The sequence below is a fragment of the Bos indicus genome, chromosome 20, assembly GCF_029378745.1.
Source record: "Bos indicus isolate NIAB-ARS_2022 breed Sahiwal x Tharparkar chromosome 20, NIAB-ARS_B.indTharparkar_mat_pri_1.0, whole genome shotgun sequence".
Lineage (NCBI taxonomy): Eukaryota > Metazoa > Chordata > Mammalia > Artiodactyla > Bovidae > Bos > Bos indicus.
This window is the reverse complement of record NC_091779.1, coordinates 22,896,851-22,917,531: the sequence shown is the minus strand read 5'-3', so window position 1 is coordinate 22,917,531 and position 20,681 is coordinate 22,896,851. Positions and strand designations below refer to the sequence as shown.

At 41.6% G+C, this 20,681-nt stretch overlaps 1 protein-coding gene across 2 annotated transcripts in view; it reads right to left on the bottom strand.

Moving 5' to 3' along the window:
* ANKRD55 (ankyrin repeat domain 55) overlaps positions 1 to 20,461 on the bottom strand; it is a 113,176-nt gene extending 92,715 nt beyond the window's left edge. For both annotated transcript variants that reach the window (XM_070774659.1, XM_070774660.1), the window contains exons 1-2: positions 20,282 to 20,461; positions 19,922 to 20,012 (exon numbers count right to left, since the gene is read on the bottom strand). In XM_070774659.1, coding sequence (XP_070630760.1) covers positions 19,922 to 19,979 — 58 coding nt within the window. In that variant the 5' untranslated portion in view covers positions 19,980 to 20,012; positions 20,282 to 20,461. The remainder of the gene's footprint in view (positions 1 to 19,921; positions 20,013 to 20,281) is intronic.
* Between the last annotated feature and the right edge of the window lie 220 nt (positions 20,462 to 20,681).

Genomic DNA, 20,681 nt, shown 5'->3' with positions numbered 1-20,681 from the left:
TTAAATAAAATCTACACATTAACTGAAAATCGGTAATGCATCTACAAAGAGCTGCTTCTACACCCGAGAGAGAGAGAATTGACATTAGTGATAATAGCATAAAGATTCTAAAATGGGGATTAGCGAATTCTTTTAAAACATTAAGATAAATGTCATATGACCAAGGAACAAATAACATACTGAAACTCAGAAAGAGAGTGAAATTTTTCTAATTTATTTTCTAAGGCTAATATACACTGCTCAAGACACATGCATACAGGCACCTATGTGGACCCAATTTGTAAATTCTGAATTCTAGGGTTTAAATTAAATTCTGTCAGATTAGATTCAGTTGGATGTTGAAAGAATAATACACCATGACTGGACAGAGTTTATTCTAGAATATAGATGTTTTAAGTTTTCCAGTGCCTATTAATAAGTTATATCACATCAGTAGAACAAAGGGGAAATACAGGATTACATAAATAAAGAATAGAAAGGCATTTAATAAAATTTGATATCTTCTTTAAAACTGCTTAACAACTAGGAATAAAAGATTTCATTCTCAATATGATTACATCTATTTCTAACCAATTACAAACATCACCCCTAATAGTGAAACAATAGAGAAAGAAAGAAGACAAGCTTTATCTAATGCAGTAATGTTGTTGTTCAGTTTCTCAGTTGTGTCTGATTCTTTTGTGACCCCATGAACAATAGGTTGCCAAGCTCTGTCCATGAGACTTCTCAGGCAAAAATATTGGAGTGGGTTGCTATTTCCTTCTCCAGGGATCAAACTCACATCTCCTGCATTGGCAGGTGGATTTTTTACCACTGAGCCACCTGGAAAACTCAGTAATATATGAAACAAAAAGAAATGAGATGACAGTCATAAAGAAAGAAGACAATTATCAGAATTTAATCAAGGCTAACTTTTAAAGATGACTCATGTTCTGTGCACTGTCCTAACAGCTTCCTTTAAATTATTATTTGTTTCAACAACTTTATGATGTAGGTAGTATCTTTACCCCTGTTAACAGATGAGAGTACTGAAGCAGAGAGAAATTTAATAATTTCCCCAAAGTTGTACCACTATTAAATGTCAGAGCAGGATTTGAAACCAGTCAATCTGGTTTCATCATGTTTAGAATTAATGTTAGCCAGATTTTAAAATAAATATGAAACTAAATAGTTCTCCTCTATTAAATATGAGGAAACTAACTCCTTTCATTGAAAATAACTCATTAAAATGAAAATATAAAATGCCCATTAATAAATATTCAGAATCTAAATAAGGAAAACTACAGAACTAAGAAAAGAGTTGGATTCATGAAGATACATGCCATGCTTCCAGACAGGTGATCTAAATAGCATAACCAATTTTAATTTTTACACAGATCCATTTTTAAGTTTACTGTCATTTCAATAAAAGTTCCAACAGTTCTTGGTGGGGGGCAGGTGCAGAAAAATGATATTAACTTTCATTTGTGAAAACAAATGGATAACGTTGTATTTTAAAGAAGGGAAAAAACAATATACTTAAGTATTTGCTCACCTTACAGAATCTCTCTGTCAGGATGCATAAGAAACTGCTTACAGGGGGAAGGCGCCAAGATGGCGGAGGAGTAGGACGGGGAAAACACTTTCTCCCCCACAAATTCATCAAAAGAGCATTTAAACGTCGAGTAAATTCCACAAAACAACTTCTGAATGCCGGCAGAGGACATCAGGCACCCAGAAAAGCAACCCAACTCCTCAAAAGGAGGTAGGAAAAAATATTAAAGACAATAAAAGAGACAAAAGAGGGAGGGATGGAGTTCCGTCCTGGGAAGGGAGTCTTAAAAAGAGAGAAGTTTCCAAACACCAGGAAACCTTCTCACTGCCGAATCCGTGCCGAGCTTTGGAAGCACAGAGGGCAACATAACAGGGAGAAAAAATAAATAAACAATTAAAATTCGCAGATTGCGAGCCCTATGGTAACTCCCCCAGCGGAGAAGCAGCGCAGACGCCTGCATCCGCCATTAGCAAGCGGGGGCTGGGCAGGGAGGCGCGGCGCGGGCTGCATCACTGAGAGTAAGAATCTGGCCTGAATACCCTGAGCACTATCTGAGCGAAATAATTTGGGCTAGCAAACCAGACTGTGGGATATCTACCATGGGAAAAGCCAGCCCTAACCTAAGACACCGCCAGCCCGCGCACGGAACAAAGGACTAAACAGAGGTAGCCGGCTGCAGACCTTCCCCCTCCGGTGACAGGCAGCCAGAGCCGGAAGGGGGCAATCGCAGCCCCAGAGAGACATTATCTATAAAACTGGCTTCTTTGCTAACTAAAACTTATTGGGGGTCTGGACGGTCAACATCTGCCTGAGAAGGTGCGCCGGTTTTACATCCAGATAACTGAGTGGCGGGGAGGCGATAAGTCGCAGCATTGGCGCTCGCCAAACACCTCATCACCTGAGCTGCTCGGACCTGGGAAGAGCACAAAACGCAGCCCCAACTGAGTCTGCGCCTCTGAGGACTACCTGAGTGCCTGAACCTGAGCGGCTTGGACCTGGGAGGTGCATGCAACCCAGGGCCAGCCTCGGATTGTTCCCGGCGGAACAACCTAGAGCCTGAGCAGTGTGGGCAGGGAGGCTACACGCGCCATGAGCGGGGGCAGACCCAATGTGGCTGAGGCACTACGAGCGCACGCCAGTGTCATTTGTTTGCAGCATCCCTCCCTCCCTCCCCACAGCGCGACTGAACAAAGAGAAGAAATACAGCTCCACCCACCAGAACACCGACACAAGCTTCCCTAACCAGGAAACCTTGACAAGCCACCTCTACATACCCACACACAGTGAGGAAACGCCACAATAAAGAGAACTCCACAAACTGCCAGAATACAGAAAGGACTCCCAAACTCAGCAATTTAAACAAGATGAAGAGACAGAGGAATACCCAGCAGATAAAGGAACAGGATAAATGCCCACCAAACCAAACAAAAGAGGAAGAGATAGGGAATCTACCTGATAAAGAATTCCAAATAATGATAGTGAAATTGATCCCAAATCTTGAAATTAAAATGGAATCACAGATAAATAGCCTGGAGACAAGCATTGAGAAGATGCAAGAAAGGTTTAACAAGGACCTAGAAGAAATAAAAAAGAGTCAATATATAATGAATAATGCAATAAATGAAATTAAAAACACTCTGGAGGCAACAAATAGTAGAATAACAGAGGCAGAAGATAGGATTAGTGAATTAGAAGATAGAATGGTAGAAATAAATGAATCAGAGAGGATAAAAGAAAAACGAATTAAAAGAAATGAGGACAATCTCAGAGACCTCCAGGACAATATTAAACGCTACAACATTTGAATCATAGGGGTTCCAGAAGAAGAAGACAAAAAGAAAGACCATGAGAAAATACTTGAGGAGATAATAGTTGAAAACTTCCCTAAAATGGGGAAGGAAATAATCACCCAAGTCCAAGAAACCCAGAGAGTCCCAAACAGGATAAACCCAAGGAGAAACACCCCAAGACACATATTAATCAAATTAACAAAGATCAAACACAAAGAACAAATATTAAAAGCAGCAAGGGAAAAACAACAAATAACACACAAGGGAATTCCCATAAGGATAACAGCTGATCTTTCAATAGAAACTCTTCAAGCCAGGAGGGAATGGCAAGACATACTTAAAATGATGAAAGAAAATAACCTACAGCCCAGATTATTGTACCCAGCAAGGATCTCATTCAAGTATGAAGGAGAAATCAAAAGCTTTTCAGACAAGCAAAAGCTGAGAGAATTCTGCACCACCAAACCAGCTCTCCAACAAATACTAAAGGATATTCTCTAGACAGGAAACACAAAAATGGTGTATAAACTCGAACCCAAAACAATAAAGTAAATGGCAACGGGATCATACTTATCAGTAATTACCTTAAACGTAAATGGGTTGAATGCCCCAACCAAAAGACAAAGACTGGCTGAATGGATACAAAAACAAGACCCCTACATATGTTGTCTACAAGAGACCCACCTCAAAACAGGGGACACATACAGACTGAAAGTGAAGGGCTGGAAAAAGATTTTCCATGCAAATTGGGACCAAAAGAAAGCAGGAGTCACAATACTCGTATCAGATAAATTAGACTTTAAAACAAAGCCTGTGAAAAGAGACAAAGAAGGTCACTACATAATGATCAAAGGATCAATCCAAGAAGAAGATACAACAATTATAAATATATATCCACCCAACATGGGAGCACGGCAGTATGTAAGACAAATGCTAACAAGTATGAAAGGAGAAATTAACAATAACACAATAATAGTGGGAGACTTTAATACCCCACTCACACCTATGGATAGATCAACTAAACAGAAAATTAACAAGGGAAAAAAAAAAAAAAAACATGTATCTATAAAGTTCACTAAAGCAAAGCACAGTAAAATGAGGTATGGCAATAAAAGGCGTTAAATTTATCAAAAAAAAAAAAAAATAAATAAACTGCTTGAGAACATGGTAAAAAAAAAAAAAAAAAAGAAACTGCTTACAATGTTTTGCTTCCAGTAGGGCATCTGGATGGCTGGAGGGGTTGGTGTGAGGGGAGATTTTTCGCTATATATTGTTTTATACCTTGAAATCATGTGAATGTATTATTATACCAAAAGAAGAAACAAGCAAAAAGAGGAACCACCCTCATCAAATTGTAAAAAACCAACAAAATTTTTTGAAAAAAGTATTGAGGGAGGATTCTTCTTATCAAATAAAGAAATGTTATGAAACTGTAATAGTTTAAAAAGTAAGATTATGCTTTAAGACTAGATCAGTCCCTAGAACAACATAGAAAGTCTAGAAACCTGCCTGTCACCAGCATGGAAAGTAGAAGCTCACATATAGACTGGCTTGTAAGCAATGGAATGAGTTATGTCTAAAAGGCAAGTCTTAGATTGAGAAGATAGAATCCCATAAAAAGAGGAAAGGGAAAGTAGAAGTACTCCAAGACCTGTGAGCTTTCCTGGTGAATTATTTTCCCTCTGATGTGGTTTTCCTGCTAGGCAAATTCTGCCTTTTCCAATTTCCAAGTAAAAAGGGGTGCTATCAAAAATAGACTCTTAGACCACTGGAATAGAATAGAAAGCCCAGAAATAAACCCACTCACTTTCAGTCAGTTAATCCATGACAAAGGAGGAAAGAAAATACATTGGGGAAAAGACAGTCTTCAATAAGTGGTGCTGGGAAAACTGGACAGATACATGTAAAATAGTGAAATTGGAACTTTCTCTAACACCATATACAAAAAACAACAAACAAACAAAAAACACTCAAAGTGAATTAAAGATCTGAATGTAAGACCGGATACTATAAAATTTCTAGCAGAAAATATAGGCAGAACACTCTTTGCATAAATCGCAGCAATAATTTTTTGGGTCTGTCTCCTAAAGTAAAGGAAATAAGAGCAAAAATTAAACAAATGGGACCTAATTAAACTTAAAAGCTTTTGCACAGCAAAGGAAACCATCAACAAAGTGAAAACAACCTACTGAATGGGAGAAAATATTTGAAAATGACATGGTTGATGAGGGATTTGTATCCAACATATATAAACATATACAACAGTTCATACAATTCATCGTCAAAGAAAAACAAAACAAAAAACTGGTTAAAAAATGGGCTGAAAAACTGAGTAGACATTTTTCCAAAGAAGAAATGCAGATGGCCAACAAGTACATGAAAAGATGCATGAAGGTACATGAAGGTTTCTGTAATTCTGGGCCAGGATTAAAGGAAGTCTGCCATGCCAGGACGGTTTTTCAGAGTCACTTCGGCCTGTAACTGGCCCATCTCTGGTCCTCACCATCCCATTTTGCTTCTTCAACCAATGTTGCCAGGGCCACTTCAGTTAGTACTAATGCATTCTCTTATCCTAAATAGGAATGTAGGGCCCAATTACCAACATGCTATTGGAATTAGGAACATAGTCAGTGCACAATAAGAAGGAAAGAAAAAGGAATGATAATAAAGAAGATAATCACCATTCTCTCCAGCCCAAAAAGTGTAAGAGAAACTATCTTCCAGGAATCTCAGTATGCAATGAAAAACAAAAGGAAGGCCAACTAAGAAGAACCAAGTGTGTGCATATTCAAGCAGTGCCAGTAACAGGAGCAGCAGTGTTAGTTCCCCAGACAGAATAATTGGTCCAGAAAGCAGCTTGAGTGAGTGAGTACAGTCACTTCAGTCGTGTCCAACTCTGTGCGACCACAGAGATGGAAGCCCACCAGGCTCCCCCGTCCTTGGGATTCTCCAGGCAAGAACACTGGAGTGGGTTGCCATTTCCTTCTCCAATGTATGAAAGTGAAAAGTGAAAGGGAAGTCGCTCAGTCGTGTCCAGCTTAAACCAGATCATTGTTGAGCCAAGCATGAGTACCCCTCAGTCCTTATATGAGATGGATGCACTATGCCAAGATCATTACTCCCACATCAACCAGATGTTAAGGGAGGCACACTTCAAGAGTCTGTCAGAGTGAGGACAATTGCCAACATGATGAACTAGGAGCCCCTTACTCCAGCCTAAAATTTGTTTATAAAAGCAATCACACACATAAACACACAAAAGAAAAGATATTCAGTATCATTAATCATCAGAGAAATCCAAACTAGAACCACAATGAGGTATCACTTCACACCCATCACAATGGCCATCATCAAAAAGCACACAAGTAACAAATGTTGTCAGGGATGTAGAGAAAAGGGAACCCTCCTACACTGTTGGTGGGAATGTAAATTGGTGCAGCCACTGTGGAAAACAATATGGAAGTTTCTCAAAAACCTAAAAACAGAGCCATACGATCCAGGAATCCCACTCCTGAGTTTATATTCAAATATAACAAAAACACTAATTCAAAAAGATACATGTACTGAAATAGTCATAGCAGCATTATTTACGATTTCGAAGACCTGAAAGCAATCTAAGTGTCCATCAACAAATGAATGGATAAAAAGATGTGGTGTATACATTCAATGGAATACTACTCAGCCACAAAAAGGAATGAAACTTTGCCATTTGTGGCAACATGGATGGACTTGGAGGGCATTAGGCTAAATGAAATAAGTCAGACAGAGAAAGACAAATAGTGTACGATATCATTTACGCGCGGGATCTAAAAGACACAACAAACTAGTGAGTATAATGAAAAAGCAGCAGACTCGTAGATACAGAGAGCAAACCAGTGGTTACCAGTGTGAGGCAGGAGAAATAGGGGAGTCGGAGGTACAAACTATTACATATATGATAGGCTCAAGGATGGAGAAGGCAATGGCACCCCACTCCAGTACTCTTGCCTGGAGAATCCCATGGACGGAGGAGCCTGGTGGGCTGCAGTCCATCGGGTCGCTGAGTCGGACACCACTGAGCGACTTCACTTTCACTTTTCATTTTAATGCATTGGAGAAGGAAATGGCAACCCACTCCAGTGTTCTTGCCTGGAGAATCCCAGGGATGGGGGAGCCTGGTGGGCTGCCGTCTATGGGGTCGCACAGGGTCGGACACGACTGAAGCAACTTAGCAGCAGCAGTAGCAGCAGCAGGCTCAAGGATGTACTATACAACATGGGGAATATTGCCAATATTTTGTAATAATGGTGTGTTAGTTTTTCAGTCACGTCCGACTCTTTGTGACTCCGTGAACTATAGCACGTAAGGCTCCTCTGTTCACGGAATTCTCCAGGCAAGAATATTGGAGTGGGTAGCCATTCCCTTCTCCAGCACATCTTCTTGACTCAGGGTTTGAACACAGGTCTCCTGCATTGCAGGCAGATTCTTTACTGTCTGAGCCACCATGGAAATTAACCTTTAAAATTGTATAAAAATTAAAAAATAATTTTTAGAAAGGAGTACTAGGCTATGACTTCATTATAGAGGGGAAGATAACTTGACTGATGGATGGTCTCTTGAACAGGGAAGACCAGTTGTCCATGTGACCTTAGGGAGATCATTTGTAAGAATCACTAGCATTCACTAAATGATTACTCTGGACCAGGCATGGCTCCAAGTGCTTTGTATGTACTATGCCATTAAATCTGTATAACCATGCTCTGAAGATTGTTATAACCATCTTTATAACAACCCTATAACCACTTCTAGCAGTTGCTGAGTGATTACTATGGGCCAGCAGTGGTTGCAGGAGCCTTGCATGTACTCATTAATCCTGTCTCTATAAACAGTCCTTTGTGGTAGCACTATCTTAATCTACAAGTAGGAAAGTGAGATATAGAGATGTTAAAGCCGCTAGGTCATGCGGTAAGCAGCAGCAGCAGCCATGCCCATTACCAATTTACAGAAGGATAGAATTTGGGTAATAAAGTCTAACTGTTTTTATTTTTCCTTTGTGCTTAGTCTGTTTTCACTTGATCACAGTGGGCCTTGCACAGAGGCCTCATACTGGTACTTGGCACTTCAGAGTTCTTCCTCCCGCCCCTGAGCACAACATCTCAATTCAAGATGGCAGCAGTGGGCCCTGTGCAGAGAGACACTCCCGGCACTGTGATCTGGAGCCTGAGCCACGCAGCTGTGTGGCTCCCCTGTGAGAGCTCTGCCCGCTGCCCGATGCTGAGATCCCTATAAAGCAGCCCTGCCTATGGCCTGTGGGGAGAACATGTCCTCCAGAGCAGGGGTCCCCAACCTCTGGAATCTAATGCCTGATGATTCGACGTGGAGCTGATTAATGATAATAGAAATAAAGTGCACAATAAATGTAATGCCCTTGAATCATCCCCAAACTGTCCCCTGTCTTCTGTGGGTGGAAAAACTGTCTTCTGTGACATTGGTCCCTGGCGCCAAAAATGTTGGGACTGCTGCTCTAGAGCCTGAGCTTGCACCTCTCCATTCTTTGATCAAAAAATAAAATTCTCCTTTACTTCTGAACTAAAGTTAGTCCCATTCTGTTGGCTCCAATGGCACTGGTCAGAAGGACCCTTGCTGGAGCCTGACAGGAAAGGGTCGGTAACAAGAGTGGCAACACTGGGATTTGAACTGTTTGGTTTGACCCCAGTGGCCATTACAGTTCACTCTACTGCACCATAGCTAATCCTTCTGTTTCTGTTTTCACATAGAATTATACGTTCATTGAGTTTCTTTCAGTTCTACAAGTGACTGCTATTCTAAGACAAAACACTTCCAGGATCCTTTCTTCAACTGGTTTTGGCAGTGACCGCCTGAAAGTAGACACGTCTAAGCCCACCTCTAGGCCTCTCCATAGTGGTCATGCTGAGTCAGCCGACTTGCTGCCAAAACTCTAGGACATCATTTTTGAATAGCACTTCCCTGGTGGCTCAGACGGTAAAGCGTCTGCCTGCAATGAGGGAGACCCCGGTTTGATTCCTGGGTCGGGAAGATCCCCTGGAGGAGGAAATGGCAATCCACTGCAGCACTCTTGCCTGGAAAATCCCATGGATGGAGGAGCCTGATAGGCTACAGTCCATGGGGTCGAAAAGAGTTGGACACGATTGACTGACTTCACTTTCACTTTCAAGTATGAATTTCAGATATACATCTCACGGTTCTTAAAAAAATAAGGCTCTTTGTTCCCCAAAGTTGTTTGGGGAGTTGTTTTTTTAAGAACAAACACCAGATTGTGTTCTGATTTACTGTTGTGAATTAGAGAACAGAGAAATGATCTCAGGGTCACCCAGGATCAAAGCTTAAGATGTCAAGGTTAAAATAATTATTTTTCCTCTTTATCAACTGCTGTCTGTGACCTTGATTATAGGATGAGGGTTTACTGAACTATGTCTTGGAGAAATGTTAACCTGTTTTGCACAGAATCAACATATTGAGTAGGAAAATGATAAAGAACCTGATTTCAAAAGTTTCTGTGATGCAAGCCAAGCCCTGACCTTGCAAATTCCCAATTCTTATCACATGAGTTCCACAGCTCATATTCCAGGGTAATTCTCCCCTTTCAGCCTCCTCGTCCTAGGAGGCTGGTATCTTTCTTTGCTCTAAGGGCAGATTGCCATGGATCCACTCTTACCATGGAGGACGTCAACCTGTCACTAAGCTGAACTCACTGTGCAGAGCTCATTTCAAATGAAAGCCCAGCCCTGGGGAAACTTGAGCAAATTTAGCCACCATCACCTTTATTTTCCTTCGTACTAAGAGTCATGAAGGGGTTGATGGGGTGCGTTATAAGAATGCAGAGAGTATAACTTCATGGCAAGTAAGAGTGTGAAGAGGGCTTGAGGGTCAGAAACTAGAGTTAAAATCGCAACTTTGTTTTTGTCATATGTGGCCTTGGATAAATCATATAACCTCAGGTGGACTAGAAATTGAATCTCTCTCAAGGGCTGTGTTGAGGATCAAGCAAGATGATAGGCATGAAAGTTTCACACAGTATCTGGATGAATAAATGGGAGCTGCTTAATAAGCCAGAGTTATTGTTCTTCTTCTGATTATTGCTACTGGTTAATATTCTTGTCCTGATCTCTGTTTCCCTATAGAAGCTATTCTCCATACCCACATGGAAGATGAATTGCTAGGGTCCATACTGGCAGCTGAGAAGCTGGGAACAGGCTGGGGCCAAGAGAACCTCGGAAGAACAGAGCTCTGTGCTAGTTAAGAGAATACAACACTTTGTATACTGAATTCTTTTTTGTATTGTTGGAATATTTTGAAGAAGGTGACACTAGTTTTACATATAGAAAGAAACCTGAGTATTTAAAGAATTCCATAAGAACCAGCTGATATCTAACAGTGCAACACCAGTAACCTCAAATAACCTTCTAAAAGAATTTAAATCACCCATGTGGTGTTCTGTCTGCAGATGCATAATCTAATCTAGTTGTGAGGAAGTGTTGACAAACCCACAAGAAGGAACTTGGTATGAAGAAACAGAGAGAGACTGTAAGTCAAAAATGTCAATGTCATAAAAGACAAAGTCTATAGCAGTATTCTAGACTGGATCTGGCACTGGGTTGGGGCTGGGAGGGGGGCATGCTGTAAAAGACATTATTGGATCAATAGACAAAATTGGAATGCAGGCAGATGAGACAAAAGAGCATACATTCATGTACACACACAAATTCTCATATTCATACATACATATAGAGAAAGAGGCAGAGAGAGAGTCAGAAACAGAGAGAGAAACACACAAAGACTGAGAGATGTAGAGACAGACAGAGAAAGAGCTAACAATAAAGTAAATGGGGTACGATGTTAATATTAGGTGAATCTGGTTAAAAGATATACAGTTTTCTTTCTACCATTCTTACAATGTTTAAGTTTAAAACTGTTTTCAAACAAAAGGTTAGAAAAGCATCAGAATGTTATTAAATATTACATGTGTATATTTTTAAATTCTGAGGCTACTTTTAGAAATGGAAATATTTCCCATGTAGACTGGAACATTTCTCTTCATTTCCTCCCCCAATGAACCCAATAAAATAAGAGTGGCCTCATCAACAAGCAAATGATATTTAAAGTTTTTACATAGAGAAAACAAACTTGAGGGCCCTTACTAAAAACACGAACCTGTGTATTAGGCTTGTGTGTACTTAGTCACTCAGTCGTGTCCGACTCTTTGAGACCCCAAGGATGTAGCCCACCAGGCTCCTCTGTCCATGGAGATTCTCCAGACAAGAATACTGGAGTGGGTTGCCATGCCCTTTCAGGGATATATTAGGCTGATAAGTATGGTTGGATGTGGTCTTTGTGCAAGACAGTAGAGAGCCCACACCCATTTTTTACACCAATCTTGGGTCTCAGTGTATCTAGACCCTTACCTTCTCACCTTATCCCATATTTGGGGATGACTGAAATGTTCATTATTCTATTATTTTTGTAATAAAACTAGTTACAACTTTGGTGGATTTTCCTTCAGTTTCCTTTAAAATATCCTTGCATCCAAATGGTTACCTCAGCGGGAAAATCCACGAAATCAGTTGCTCAACACAGCTGTAACTAATGAAATGTGAAGTTAATGAACAGAGATGATGAAGATTTTGAATAATATAATGAATGTTAATGAATAGTAGGAAAAGCTCAGTGTGGTGACCCAGCTGACTTCCAGACAAGGGGCTAAGTTGAGGGTTTGCCTTCTGAAGCTGATCTAGCCAAGCTGTGGGACACCATATCAGGGTTGATTCAGGAGATCTGGCTCACCAGGGGGGCCTTTATTCCCTCTGCATACCAGTCCCAGATTCTCCTTCTTGCGATGCATACTCAGGCCAGAGGCCCTATTCTGGAGGACACTGCGGCTGTCCTGTGGTAGAGAATGCTGACAATGACAACACACCCCTCACTCACTGAATCACTGTCGGTTTCCTGGCTCGCTAAGGCTGTGAATAGTAATTGTTTGGATAAGATCAGTCAGGGGCTTCCCTCCAGCTGGGATTCCTTGGTGGCTCAGCTGGTAAAGAATCTGCCTGCAGTGTGGGAGACCTGGGTTTTATCCCTGGGTTGGGAAGATCCTCTGGAGAAGGGAATGGCTACCCACTCCAGTATTCTGGCCTGGAGAATTCCATGGACTGTATAGTTCATGGGGTCGCAAAGAGTCAGACATGACTGAGCAACTTTCACTTTCCCTCTAGCTCGGTCCAGCAAAGGAGCCAGGAGTGAACTGATGTATCACATCATTTCCCAGGAGCTGGTGGGTGGGAAAGAGGCTCCTGCGTACTGCAGAGAGACCGCACAAAGGAGGCAGAGGAGGGAGAGGGGCAGGCCTCCTGTTAATACGTTTGCCTGGATTAGGTCTTGAATGGGCAAGAAGATTGGAAAAAGGATTCTTCTTCCATCTCTTCTTCCTTAGGCTCCTCTTTCTTGACCAAGAGAGGGAGAAGGTTGAGTATTTTCCCAAAGATGACAGATAATCTCCTTTTAAAACTCTGGAATGGTCATTTGCCATCAAATCTTCCTTTGTCTGGACCATCAATCTGAAAATCTATCACAAAATTCAGCTCACTGTTCCCAGTTTCATCTCGTTCAAGGTCTGTGATGAGCCCAAACTGTCCCCTCTCTCTCCAGTCTCCTCTGACTGCCTTTTCTCTACTCCCTCCCCAAGTCCCTGGGAAAATTTGCTTATTCTTCCTTTGGAGGCATCTGATTGTCACAGCAGAATTTTAACTTTTGCTTTTCCAGCAAAGCGCATTATCTAGGCACTCTAAGTTCATTTTGTTTAGAGTTCCCATTTTGGATGAAAAGTTGGAAATTAAAACCAGACATCTGTACGTGGGAGCATAAAATTCCACAAAACAATGGGATAATAGCTTGCTTGTAAAAACATAGGCTTCATTCATTTTCATTTTTGTTAATGTCTTATGTCTTCCTTAAAATATATGGTTGATAAAGGAAGAGTACTGCAGTAGAAAGAAGATGGGTTTTGAAGTATGCAGGTTTAGGTTTGGATCTCAATTTTGCCACTTTATCTCATACTCTTTCCACCCCATCTCCCAAATGCCAAACTTCCTTCTAGCTTAAATAGGAGTGGATTTTACCAAAAACCCAGCGAGGAGGCTGCATACATCTGAGAAGGAACTTGAAATCTGACCTCTTTTCATGCCATAAAGCAGGCTGATTGGGGGCCCTAAAGGTATCTCCATGTCTCAGTCCCTGGGACCAGTGAATATTATTACCTCAGAAGGCAAAAGGGGGGCTATGACCTCACATGTTGAAAGCCTGAGTTCAGGATCTTGAGAGTAGATATTTATCCTGGCATATCTGGGTGGGCCCTAAATGCAATCACATGTGTTGTTATAAGAACCAGGCAGAGAGAGCTCTGAGACACACACACAGAGGAAAAGGCCACGTGAAGACCAGAGGCAGAAGTGATAAGTAACGTGGCTGCATCACTTCAGCCACACTGTGATGAAGCCATCACTGTGGCTGCAGTGATGAAGCCACAAACAGTTAGAAGCTGGAAGGGGCAGGGAAGGATTCTTCCCTGGAGACTCCAGAAGGAGCACACCGCCTGCTGACATCTTGATTTCACACTTCTGGCCTCCAGGACTGGGAGAGATTACATGCCAATTGTTTGGAGCCACCCAATTTGTGGTAATTTGTTACAGCAGCCCTAGAACATGGACACTCTGCACTAATCTGGGCTGCAGGGCTGAGCTCCTCCCCACATTCTCTCAGCAACCCTACCAGAGAGAAACCTGTGAGGGTGGGGCACTGCCCCGACAGGCCCCTGTGAACACCGTGCTCAGACATTTCTCATAGAGCCAGGAAGGGCTGGGCTGGGCTGGGCTGGGCTGTGCTGGGTGAGGCCCTTGGGAGCACCCTTCTCAATTTGATTTTCTCTCGGAGCCCTGGGTTCCTCCTCATGCAAACGTCTTCAGTTACTTAACTGAAGTCTCAGCTTCAGTAGGAGCCTCTGCGTTCTGTAGTAAATGATTTACTACAGGTCTTTCCTGCGTGTGGGCTCTGAGAGGGAAGACAGCTGGGAGCATGTGGGACCAGAGAGATGTTGCCATGGTGAGAGCAAGAAGCACAAAGCCAGAGTGGAGAGCTGTGAAGACCCAGGCTTCCTCCTCACAGCTTCACAGAGAAAGCCAGAGATGTGGCCTGAACCCCCTTGGTCAGACAGATAACACAATCTTTGAGCTTCTCAGTTACCCTGTGAATGTAGAACACTACCCACATTTTACAGACCAGAAGATCATCAGTGTGTCCAAGTTCACGCAACTGGGATGAGGATTGAGACTGGACTAGAGCAAATATCCATCTGTTCCCAAGACCCTGGCATAGGGTTGTCTTATTTACCTCTACCAACGAGAAAAATAGAAAAATGCAGTTGGACGGACTCCAAATCTACCTGATTTTGATTTGAGCTCTGAAAGTCATTGTGCATGTGTGCGTGCTAAGTCGCTCCAGTCATGTTCAACTCTTTGTGACCCTATGGACTGTAACCTGCCCGGCTCCTTTGTCCATGGGATTCTCCAGGCAGGAATACTGAAGTAGGTTGCCATTTCCTTCTCCAGGGGATCTTCCCCAGTGAGGGATCAAACCCAGGTCTCTTACGTCTCCTGCACTGGCGGTCAGGTTCTTTACCACGAGAGCCAACTGGAAAGCCCAAAGGTCATTATGCATTAGTATATTCCAGGTGCTCATTGCTGACCATTCGCTGGGCAACCATAGGCCAAAGCTACCCGAGCCCAACCCCCACCTCAAAGTAGCTATTAAGACCAGAGATTGCCTGGAAAAGAAACCTTGTAGTCTGTTGTCTGGATAGTGAACACCTGGGTCTCAGTCCCCTCTGTTACTAATTGTTCAGGTGCTCAGTTGTGTCCTGGAGAAGCCAATGGAAACCCACTCCAGTATTCTTGCCTGGAGAATTCCATGGACAAAGGAGCCTGGAGGGTGACAGTCCATGGGGTCGCAAAGAGTTGGACATGACTGAGTGACTATCACTCACTCACTTAGTCATGTCCAACTCTTTGCAACCCTATAGACTGTCGCCTGCCAGGCTCCTCTATCCATGGGACTCTCCAGGCAAGAATACTGGAGTGGGTTGCCATTTTCTCCTCCGGGGATCTTCCTGACCCAGGGATTGACCTGTGTCTCCTGCATCTCCAACACGCAGGGGGAATCTTTACGATTGATCCACCGGGCAAGCCCCCTATTACTACTTAGCTGTGTGCCATTCTCATAAGCGGGCCCACATTTTAACCTCTCTGTGCTTCACTTTTCCCATCTGAGAAGTTAGGAGGATAGATGGAATGAGTGCTTCTCCATATTTTTTGTACATTAGAACTTCCTGGGGGGCTTTGTCAGGCCATGTCCCTCACCAGTTAAACTGGAATATCCAGTGATGGGATCCAGGCATAAGCATTTTCAAAAACTGGCTAGGTGATTTTTATATGTGACCAAGTTTTTTTTTTTTTTCAATGTTACATTTCATTTAGATAGATCAAGCTGGTTTTAGAAAAGGCAGAGGAACCAGAGATCAAATTGCCAACATCTGCTGGATCATAGAAAAAGCAAGAGAGTTCCAGAAAAACATCTATTTCTGCTTTCTTGACTATGCCAAAGCCTTTGACTCTGTGGATCACAATAAACTGTGGGAAATTCTGAAAGAGATGGGAATACCAGACCACCTGATCTGCCTCTTGAGAAATTTGTATACAGGTCAGGAAGCAACAGTTCCAACTGGACATGGAACAACAGACGGGTTCCAAATAGGAAAAGGAGTTCGTCAAGGCTGTATATTGTCACCCTGTTTATTTAACTTATATGCAGAGTAATCATGAGAAACGCTGGGCTGGAAGAAACACAAACTGGAATCAAGATTGCCGGGAGAAATATCAATAACCTCAGATATGCAGATGACACCACCCTTATGGCAGAAAGTGAAGAGGAACTCAAAAGCCTCTTGATGAGAGTGAAAGTGGAGAGTGAAAAAGTTGGCTTGAAGCTCAACATTCAGAAAACGAAGATCATGGCATCTGGTCCCACCACTTCATGGGAAATAGATGGGGTAACAGTGGAAACAGTGTCAGACTATTTTTCTGGGCTCCAAAATCACTGCAGATGGTGCCTGCAGCCATGAAATTAAAAGACGCTTACTCCTTGGAAGGAAAGTTATGACCAACCTAGATAGCATATTCAAAAGCAGAGACATTACTTTGCCAACAAAGGTCCATCTAGTCAAGGCTATGGTTTTTCCTGTGGTCATGTATGGATGTGAGAGTTGGACTGTGAAGAAGGCTGAGTGCCAAAGAATTGATGCTTTTGAACTGTGGTGTTGGAGAAGACTCTTGAGAGTCCCTTGGACTACAAGGAGATCCAACCAGTCCATTCTAAAGGAGATCAGCCCTGGGATTTCTTTGGAAGGAATGATGCTAAAGCTGAAACTCCAGTACTTTGGCCACCTCATGCGAAGAATTGACTCACTGGAAAAGACTCTGATGCTGGGAGGGATTGGGGGCAGGAGGAGAAGGGGACGACAGAGGATGAGATGGCTGGATGGCATCACTGACTCCATGGACGTGAGTCTCAGTGAACTCTGGGAGTTGGTGATGGACAGAGAGGCCTAGCGTGATGCGATTCATGTGGTCGCAAAGAGTCAGACACGACTGAGTGACTGATCTGATCTGATAATCTCATTGTGATGAGAAAAGAAAGTCAGGTCTTTAATAATCATAATAAAAAATAATAAAAAAGCTTACAAACAGCAATGCACTATTTCCTCCCCAGCTCCTTGCCCCGTTGATGGTTAACAGCTGAAAGAAGATGCAATGACTCAAAATCAAAAATAAAAACAAAATAAAAAATCAAGCCAACCCCAGGAACAACCCACACTGTCAATGAGTTTCCATACGTAATTCAAACAAACAGTCAAATGTCAACCACTTGTGGAGAACACCATGGATTTCCTTGGTTTTTAATATGTTTTTCTTTTGAAGGTAAAATAAAACAGGACAAAAAGTTATACATAAATGCCAGTTCCATAAAGGCACTGCTGTTGCAGCAGTCTTACACGACTTCTAAGATCTTTCCAGATGTAATGTCTTTTGTCCATATCTGCATGTAAAGCCAGTGGCCACTAGCGTTTTGATTCCCCAGATATCAGGAATTCCAGGAAAATCCTCTACTAAAGCACCAACCACACTCAGCTTTTCAAGAGAAAATCATTTCACCCTGGTTTTACCCAACAATATAATATTTAGAATCTATGCAATTGTCTAAATCTGTTATGACCTTTCATGTTTTTAACATGATAACAGAATTATATGATAACAGGATATATATTTTTATAACAGGATATATATTTTTAACATGATAACAGGATTAACATGATAACAGAACTATTCAGCTATCATTCAGTTAACTGTAATTCTGCGGGTTGCTGTAAATGGTACCCTGGAGTTCTAAAAAAAAATAAAAAATTAATGTAATCTAGTCAACTGGTCTTAACTAAATCCTCATTTGTCCTGAAGACTGCTAAATTTGAGCCAGAGTTAGAGAGGTGAGTTCAGGGTTTAATAATTATAAATATTAATATTAATAATAATAACAAAAACAGCCACAATTTGAAAGTACTTAATGCACATCACCTGGAGAAGGAAATGGCACCCTACTCCAGTACTCTTGCCTGGAAATTCCCATGGACGGAGGAGCCTGGTGGGCTACACTACATGGGGTTGCAAAGAGTCAGACATGAATGAGCAACTTCAATTTTTTCCTAATGTACATCAGGCAAAGTGACAGATGTTTTTATACGTTATTTTAGATTCTCACAACAACCTTGCTAGGTAAGCATCATTTCTTCTATTTTACTGCTGAGGCAATTAAGGCCCAGAGAGGTCAGGTAACTTGCTAAGGTCACACAGTAAGAAGTAGTTCTACAATTCCAACCTATTCTGCCCGTGCTCTTTCCACCATACCACAACACCTCTGGAGAGAAATGATTGAGAAATAAAGATGGAAGTCCCAGGGAAAGAGTTAGCTTACAAGGGGGAGAATCAGGTCTACGGTGGGGAAATAGTCACGAGTTGCTCACATGAAAGGTGCTATAAGAAAATAAATATTATAAATTAACATTTTAACTGTGTTCTGGGCTCAGACTTGTTAGGAGCCACAATACTGGAATAGATGAATTCATTATGAAGGGTTAGTTCTTCATACTCAGTTCTAGCTCCCTCAAATTAGTCTTAATAAATAAACCTATTGTGTTCCTGTTTGGATTACGTAATTCAATAATGCCATTTTTTAGCCAGTTTGAGGTCTTTGGATTTCAGCGTATTTTCACTCTTGCTGATTGCCATCAGTAGTACAAAGAAAGGGAAAGGCTGCAGTGGGCACAGCTGTAACAATCACTTTGTCTACAGTGCTCATATCCAAATTCTGTGTGAATCGGCACATTCTGAAGATACACACAAGCATATGCATAAGGTAATTACTCAGAAATCTAAATGTAAATCTGTAACTTGACAAAGCACTGAACTAAAAGAATTCACCCATGAAACCAGATGTAGCTTGAAGAATAGGTAGTAAATACACTATGGCCTAGAGCAGGAAAAGGGGGGAAAAAAGAATTTTCTTAATGAGTCTTTCATGGACCACCATTTTCACTGTATAGCCAAAACAATTAAATAATCAAAGGATCTTAGCATTCTGAGGAATACTCAGATGTTATTGCAAGTGGTTTAGGTATCAGATATTTTTAAAAAATCTTCTAAAAATATTTATTACACTTAGAGAATGGAAATTTCCTGTACTTACAGAGAGAAGGTGCATGATTACACATAGGTGTGTGTGTATATATATATATATATACATACACACACACACACAAACTTCATATGCAGAATGTACATGCATAAACTGTATGGCTGAATACATGTTTTTTTTTTATAAGAATAGGTGAATTTCACAGTAATTTTTTTCCTGTGGAAAATTACCTCCACATTGGAAATTGGGAATCAGAAAAATATATCCTTTCACTGCAAATAATAACATAGTGATAAGTCATTACACAACCTCAGAGGAGATAATGTATCAGCAGCAAGATAAATTTGGGCAACATCTATTCCTGGAGGGAATTAAGAGATATTTACAAAACTACAGCAATGCGATATTGGGTTAGTAGATTGAAATATATATATGATTTTTTCTTTTATGTTACTTATTAAATGTATGTATTTTTAAAGATCTGAACAAAAAGCTAATGAGAATAAAGATGGTACCATCTGAAATAACTGGTGCTCTTGAAACCCAATTTTTAAAATTTGTAGGTAGGAGCACTTTAACAAGACTAACAGACCATAAGCTTGTTTTTCCCTTGCAAATGCTGATCAAATGAGAAGTGAACATTTAGAACAGGTTTGTTTCCTATGTGAAATCCTCTTTCCACATCTCACACACACACACACACACACACTCTCCCTGTAAACTGCAAATCCCTACATTGAACTAAAGATGCAAAGAACCAAAGGATGAGTTAAAGCAGCGTTTTTACCTTTTTGTTGATCAAACACAGATGGAGTACTGAAATCCATGGTTGCCTGTCTCATCATCTACCATCAGAATGGCAAAAAGGATCCAGGTCTCTAGAGAGGAAAACACACCGTCTCACACGTTACAGTCAACACAACAGTCAGATACAGCAGCCCCTGCCAAGCCCTCTGTTTGAGAATTCAGTGTGCATTAGAGCTGCAGGTCGTTGTCAAGGCAAACAATGAAAATAGGTAAATGTTATTCCTCTAATACCTGACAGGAAAAAGACTTACTTATGGTCTCACTCATCAGCTATCCCCGTGTGTAAGTTATTAAACACTCTCCAGCCCCCAACAAAGAGAGAGAGAAAAAAAGCTCAAACCCTGAAAAATGGTGTTCATGGAGGGCCACCTGCCTTGGATCTGGGCCAGGAAAATACTGGAGGTCACGGAGATTCAGCAGCTGGTGTGTTGCTTTAAACCAAAAGAAATCTCAATGGGTGAGTGAGGATTCACAGGGCCAAACAGAGCATGTGCAGAGCTGCCAATGCAGTCTGGATTCGGCTGTGTTCTTGGGGGAGTGAGAACTGCATTTGGGTCATGTGAGCAGAGTGCCATCTCAATGGAATAGCACGTAAATATTGTAGCAGGAGGCTGCTGCCCATGTGCTGTATGGAGTCGTTACAGGCTTTCCCCACTCATCTCTAGTCTCCCTTCAATTCTGTTCTCCAAATGACAGGAAGGATGGGGGAAGGAAGCGGCGTTTGAAAGGTTGCATTTCAG